At 56.2% G+C, this 7,259-nt stretch overlaps 1 protein-coding gene across 2 annotated transcripts in view; it reads right to left on the bottom strand.

Moving 5' to 3' along the window:
- AGAP3 (ArfGAP with GTPase domain, ankyrin repeat and PH domain 3) overlaps positions 1–7,259 on the bottom strand; it is a 104,896-nt gene that overhangs the window by 48,336 nt on the left and 49,301 nt on the right. For both annotated transcript variants that reach the window (XM_015408626.1, XM_015408627.1), the window contains exons 3-5: positions 6,317–6,404; positions 3,969–4,054; positions 1,062–1,203 (exon numbers count right to left, since the gene is read on the bottom strand). In XM_015408626.1, coding sequence (XP_015264112.1) covers positions 1,062–1,203; positions 3,969–4,054; positions 6,317–6,404 — 316 coding nt within the window. The remainder of the gene's footprint in view (positions 1–1,061; positions 1,204–3,968; positions 4,055–6,316; positions 6,405–7,259) is intronic.

Genomic DNA, 7,259 nt, shown 5'->3' with positions numbered 1-7,259 from the left:
CCCCCCCCCCCAACCTGAGCTTTCTCCCCCCCCGTAAGGCAGGAGCTAGCATCCCCCCCCCCCCAGGGACAACTGGGGATATCATTTTATTATTTATGTATTTATTGTAGGGCAAAATCACACACAGGAAACATACGGGTGTCTTGGTGGCGTGGCTGAAAGGCCTCACTCTCTCTTTTCAGAAATTCTTTAGTACGATTCTTCGCACCATCCCTCATCAGTACAGGTTGGGAACAGTTAGAATGGCCACGGTGCCCGAACTGCTCCCCTTCTGACAGCACTGCGCCCCTCCAAGCAAATCAGCTCCCCGCACACAGAAAACTAGCAGGCCAGGCGGACTGAGGGGATCTAGCCAAGCCACTGCTTTGGCCAAGGCTCCTTCTAAGCTGTGGAGCCTACTTGTCAGCAGAAATCCTGCTCTGTGAGCTGCTCCTGGCATTAAAGTTGGGATCGAGCGATTTGGCTGCTGCATAAATCACTTTGCTCTGGAGCCCCATCCTCCCTGAGCTGAGACATAAATGTGTGAGCCGGAGGCTAAGAAACTGTGAGCCGGCTCACACTCACTGAGCTTAGAGGGAACCCTGGCTGGGATCCCAGTTAGTTACGTGGGCTTGTCACAGCCAGAGATGAGCAGAGGTGGCTGGCCCTGGTCCAATGCCTCCCTCTAAGCGGTGGAGAGTCTTGTGAGCAGAAATCCTACTTTGTGAGCTCCTGGCATTAAAGCTGTGAGCCAGCAATTTGGCTGCTGCATAAATTAGTCCGAGCCAAGGCAAAAATGTGTGAGCCGGAGGCTGAGAAACTGTGAGCTGGCTCACACTGACTCCGCTTAGAGGGAACGCTGGCTCTGGCTTGCCCGTTCTTCACGTAAAGGGCCATTCAGTCAGGTGAGCCGCCTTCTGCAGGGCGAAGTGTGACGGGACAGGGACAGAAAGAACCCCTCGGAGAGAAGGGGGTTCTAAAGGCAGGTGAGAGGATGGCTCTCTCCCCCACCCCTTCCTGACGGGCAAGGGAGGATTCCTGCCTGCGGCAGTGCAGCCCCCGCCCGCCCCTGCCCCACTCACCTTGCGTGCCCACCAACACCATGGGCACCTCCGACGTGTTGCGGTAGCTGCAGAGGCGCAGGTAGTAGTTGTAGACGGTCTGGAAGCTGATCTCATCCTCCAGGCTGAAAACAAACACCACGGCATCGACCCAAGCGGCAAACTGCGGGGAAGAAGACAGCCACCTCTGACACGGCCTGACACGCCTCACCCGGCACGTCCTCTCGGGCCCTGGCTCTCCGGGGTCTCTCCCAACACTGGTGACTCATGGAGTGGACTGGCCCGGGGACCGCCTGCCTGCAAAGCCAGCATCCTTCCACCGAGCCAGGGATCCGGGAGGGGTGCTACCTTCTCGGCATGGAGCAGGGGCCACTGGGTGTGTGTGTGTGTGGGGGATAGTTGTGACTTTCCTGCCTTGTGCAGCAGGGGGTTGGACTAGATGACTCTGGAGGTCCCTCCCGACTCTATGATTCTATGAGCCAGAACCACATGAACACACACACACACAACAGGGGTCTAGCCCAGGACTGAGGTTTTGACGGGCAGTGGTTGTCAGGGACTTGGCCACTTTCCCCAGAGCTTCCTGCTGCTCCCTGACCTAACTGGACCTAACAAGAAGCAGAGAGTAGCGATTAAAGTGCTGCTTAAACTGTGGCCTTCACTGCCAGTGGATGTCGGCTGTAAGTGGGGAATTAGCCAGATTCTGGGAGGAGAGGTCCCTTAGCGGCCGCCAGCCACGGTGACTAAAGGGAGCATCCATATTGGATCCATACTGGAGTGCAGCAGACTTCGGACTCCCAGAGCTAGGAGGCAGCACTGGGGAAGGCCTCAGCCTCTGCACTCTGTCAGCCCTCCTCTGCGGCCAGGGGTCATTTCCTGCGGGAGCGCACAGGAGCGGAGCTCCGGCAGTAAAGAGCCCAGGAGGCGGGCACATGCAACAAGCCCCACCCCCTGCTCCCAGCAGCCCTCGGTCAGAGCAAGAAGCAGCCAGCTAGGTTGCAGAGCCCCCCCCCAGCCCCCTGGTCCAAAACAGTCCAGTGGCACCTTTAAGACCACGTTTTATTCAGGTACCAGCTCTCCCTCCTCTGTGAGGGCAGATCTGCACGTCGTCCCCCCCCAACAGCTAGCAATCCAAAACAGTCCAGTGGAGCCTGAGCGGTGGGTGTTGCCTTCTGACACACTTCCGGCGATGTCAGGGGGTGTGGCATATGCAAATGAGTTATGCTAATGAGCGCCTGCACCTCTTGCCCTACGAAATGACCCCTGTCCACGGCCACCCATGAGCCCCTGTTGTCTACAGTATCCAGAAGGATGATCAAATTACTGTTAGCAACTGCTGTAGCTTGTCTTGCAGAAGATTCTCCATACAGTACATTTCTAGTGAGTAAAACCTTTAAAGAATTAAACCTTTAAAAAAGCACATCACACCTGCCGAAAGGGGGGAAAATATTTCACAGGGTTTTTGTGTGTTTCTTTAAAGTAAAGGTAAAGGTTCCCTTGCTCGAAAGCCAGTTGAGTCCAACTCTAGGGTTGCGGTGCTCATCTCCGTTTCAAAGCCGAAGAGCCAGCGCTGTCCGAAGACGGTTCCGTGGTCATGTGGCCGGCATGACTAAACACCAAGGTGCACGGAACGCTGTTACCTTCCCACTGAAGTGGTCCCTATTTATCTACTTGCAATTTCTTGCTTTCGAACTGCTAGGTTGGCAGGAGCTGGAACTAGAGATGGGAGCTCACTCCATCATGCGGCACACTCGGGTCTCGAACTGCTGAACTACCGACCTTCCACAGCCTGCAGTTCAGCGTCTTAACCACTTGAGCCACCGCAGCTCCTGCTGTTCAAACTTCCATCAGAAAAATGGGGAGGGCGGTCATCAGAGTTTTGCAAGGAAACATTCAGAATGAGTAAAGTCTCCTCTGAGAAAGCATTTCACTCCTTCCCTGACCCCCCCCCCCGAAACCCATAGGAGTGCTCCCCACAATTTCCTGGTTTTCTCTTGGAAAACGAGGTAAAAAATTCCACAGACATTTTCATTGTCAGGGAAGAAGCACCAGTCAGCCAGCCAGCCAGCCAGCCAGCCTCTCTCTCTCTCTCTCCTGTGGCTGCTGCTGGGGGGGTGGGGGGGCTCACCCCCGACCTTCCTCAGGAGGGAGGGAATCGTGTGTCCTCTAGAGGGCCTCCCCCCCCCGTCCTCCTATGAAGCTGACCTGAGGCCTTCTTCTTCTTCACTCAGCCACCCAGACCCGTCCACAATGGGGGGGAGGGGATCATGGCAGTTTTCTTCAGGGCTCCCCCAAATTCCCCACTTTTCCATCAGGAAAAGCTGAAGAAAAAATGTCCTCCACCACCACCCCCTCAAATTTCCACCCCGCCCCCCACAGGCCTCCCCATCTCTAGGCCTGACCAGAGCCTGCTCGAGCGGAACGATTAGGAAAAGCCTCGTTTCTCTTCCTCCTCCGGACCAGCTTTTCAATCCCCTTCTTTGGCACCTGCGGTTCTCGTGGGGCCCCCCGAGCCAGGAGTCCCCAGTGTGGCGCCTGGGGGGCACCGCTCCTGGCACCTGCCCAGTGTTTCTAGGAAAGTGGGAGGGGCCAGGTAGGTTTTGGCCCGGCCCGGCATCTAATCGGCTGTACAGAATTTTTTAAAACGTTGCTTTGTCAGCCGCTGCAGCCACACCACAGGGCTCTTCTCACAGGGTGACCAAAGCAGCGGCCATTTTGTGGCCGGCTCCAATCTGTGGCAGCCATTCTGTGGCTGAGACCACCGTGCGGTGTCAGAATCCCAGAGGTGTCCACAGGCTTAGAAAGGCTGGGGACCCCTGCTCTGACCATCAAGACCGGGAAAAGCCCCTGGGGTCAGAACCAGCCCCATAGGGTCAGCCCCCCCCCCATATATTCTGGTGCCTGGATGCTGGAGGGCGTGCCTCTCACCTGCAGCTCGGGCGGCCCCCCTTCATCGCGAATCAGCAGCAGGTAGCTCTGCCCGTCCACGACAATCTCCTTCTTGAACCGGCCACCTGCAGAGAAAGACGCCCCATCAGGCTGAGGGGAGACCGGGGCCGAGCGCAGGCAGCGACCACACCACCGGCCGGGGGTCCTCCCCCCCCCACAACTTCCAGCACCCCCACCTCCTTCACGCGGCCCTCACCCCCTCCCCGCCCTGGGACAGCCCATGGAACAGTGTCAGACTTGGTGCTGGGGGGCTGACTGAAGTAGCGCCCCCCCCGTGCCCAACAGGAGAACCACACCAGGAAGTCCCTGCCACAAGCCGCTGATCATCTAAACGTGGCCCAGGGCAGACCCACCATGCAGGGGAGAAGAAAAAGAGATTGGATTCATATGGCCCTTCACTACCCGAAGGTGTCTCGGAGCGGCTTACAAACTCCTTTCCCTTCCCCTCCCCGCAACAGACACCCTGTGAGGCGGGCGGGGCTGAGAGAGCTCTTGACAGAAACGGCTATTTTTCAAGAAGACCTCTTGTCAGAACTACGGCTTGCCCAAGGTCATCCAGCCAGGTGCCAGTGGAAGAGGAGTGGGGGAATCAAACCTGGTTCTCCCAGATTAGAGTCCGCCTGCACTTAACCCACGATACCAAACTGTTTAAAGAGTGGCAGGCTAGTAGGTGGGAGACGCAGGTTCGACTCCCCACTCGGGCCATGGAGGCTCCCTGGGTGACCCTGGGCCAGTCACACTCTCTCTCAGCCTCGCCTACCCGATGGGGCTGTTGTGAGGGTAAAAGGGAGGAGAGGGGAACGAGGTAAGCTGCTTCGGGTCCTCAACAGGGAGGAAGGCGGGGGATAAACAGATTACCTAAAATAAAACGACAAAGGAAGGGGGGGGCAGCTGGGGAGGAAGCTGCCTTAATTCAGCCGCGCATTCTGGACGGCTGGTGGGAATGACGGGTTGGGGCTTCGGGTTTTGGGGGGTGGGGGGAATTGAAGGAGGTGGCAGCGTTCAGGCGTGCCAGGCCGGGGGGGGAGGGGAGGCAGCAAAGAAGAAGCCTCTGCCACAGCGTCCCTGCCCCCCCACTTCCTCTCAGTCCTCCTAACCCTCAAGACCCCCCACCAGCCCTGCAGCCCCCGAAACAGGCAGAGGCAGCCTCAAGCCCGCCCCCCTCTGCCGGCGGATCCTTCCCCCTTCCTGGGCCCACCCCACAGCTCCCAGGCCACCCTGGGCAGAGCCAGGCCTCTCTGCGATCAAGAGGGTGCCACTCAGGAGCCTCTGCCCCTGCCCCCCCCTCCGCAGGCGCCCAGGGCCCCTTCAACAAACTGTGTCTCCGCCCAGAATCAGGGCCTTGCCTAGAGGTGCGCCCTCTCCCTTTCTCCCTTCGGAGCCCCTGCAACGGCCCCTGTCCGCAGTGCTCGGAAGGGGCGTGCCTTCCACTGCCCCCCGGACCGCCTTAGCATTCCCTCTGGCGCGCACACACACACACACACGTGTCCACAGAGCTCTGGGTGATGTACGACAGTAAATAAAATACAATATAAAACATTCAGTACAGTCTTAAAAACAATCCCTCAGGTGGCGTCCATGAATCGGACTTCAAGCCCGTTCCGGACTGTGTTGCCACCTCGCAGGCAGGATCAGGAGGAGGCCGAAGGGAAAAGGAGGGGGGGGTGCCAGCCACGACAGAGCCCATCCCTGTCCTCAGCCAGGGGCCTGGCGAAGCCTCCCTGCCTTGCATGAGACCCCACAGGGCCCTGACGTGGTTTGGCAGAGAGCCCCACCCGGTCGGGGGCCAGGGCCGAGAAAGCCTCGGCAGATACCTTTAGGGCCAGGGATCACCAGCAGGTTATCCTCCACCGAGCGTAACACTCTTTGGGGAACATACCGAGGGAAGACTGGTGACCACGGAGCAACGAGAGGAAAATAAAGAAGAGCGTGAACTTTTGAAGAAGCTGCAACATGAAACGGGTCTGCAACTAGTGACTCATCTATAGTAACATAAGGATGAGCCCAGTTGAAAAGGGTGATATGAGATTATTTTAAGGGATAGTATTGTTATTTCTCTATGTTAATGATAACTGTGAGATTCAGATGTCGTTTTACCAAATAAAGGATAGTAGCCTATATATATCACAGTGACGGTTCCTTGTATTTAGCTGCAGGGAAAGGCCACGGCATGCCACTCGGGGTCCCACTCACTCACTCACTCACAGTGCTGAGCCCCCTCTTGGCTCCCCCCCAGTTCTGGGTCCCACACAAATTGATTCCACAGCCCCGGAACCCTGTCTCTTCCCCCCCCCCGCTCCAAAGCAGGAGCAGCCGCCGCCACTTACCTTCTGGGGACTCCTCCTGCACGTAGGTGCCCGTCAGGTAGCGATGCACCAAAGCAGACTTCCCGCTGGACAGATTCCCCACAATCCCCTGCAATGCAAAGCCAAGGGTGAGCGCGATTCCCTTTCGGGAGATGGAGGCCAAGCAGGGATTCTGGCCAGGGATTCGGCACAGACTGACTCAGGAACAGAAAGGAGAGAGTGTGTGTGTGTGTGTGTGTGTGTGTACGCATGGAAGCGTGTACACTGAATAAAACTTTGTGGGTCTTAAAGGTGCCCCGGGACCCAGAGTTTGTTCTCATCAGGCGTGTTTGACAGCAGAACAGTCTCCCTCATGAGGCAGTCGAGTCTTTGTTGCTGGAGGTTTTTAAGTATCGACTGGATACCCACTTTCAGGGATGTTATACTTGCAGTTCCTGCATTGGCAGGGGGCCGGACTAGATGACCCTGGTGCTTATTTTATTTATTTAATTAATTAATTTAATTTATACCCCGCTCTCCCCGCGAGCAGGCTCAGGGCGGCTTACATAATTGGTCTATAATGACCATTAATTCACATAAAAACAGTTTAAAATTTCACATACTCTGAGATTAAATAAATAAATAAATGCTATCCCTCTGGAATCTCGCTGTTTTGCACGTGCCGTGCCTCGGTCAGTCTCTTTTGCCAGCAGGTGAAGATCTTTTGTCTTGTCTGGCAGATCCCCAAAAACAAGTTACTGGCCCTACTCCTAAGCGTTGTTTGTTTCTGTGTTTTTAATTGCATTGTTTTTTATAAATGTCACCGTATTTTTAATTGTTTAAATGTTTTCATTTTTTTTATGCTTGCCATCTGGTGGACCCTGATTGGGTGGTAAAGAAAATGTTTTAAACAAAGAGAAAAAGGAAACAAACACCCCCCCCTTCTTTCTGGGCAGAACCCCCCCCCCCGCCCCCCTGCCTGCCG

The sequence above is a fragment of the Gekko japonicus genome, unplaced genomic scaffold, assembly GCF_001447785.1.
Source record: "Gekko japonicus isolate JY-2015 unplaced genomic scaffold, Gekko_japonicus_V1.1 scaffold1794, whole genome shotgun sequence".
NCBI classification, from domain to species: domain Eukaryota; kingdom Metazoa; phylum Chordata; class Lepidosauria; order Squamata; family Gekkonidae; genus Gekko; species Gekko japonicus.
Note: the sequence above shows the minus strand (reverse complement) of the source record. Positions and strands in the feature narration are given on the sequence as shown.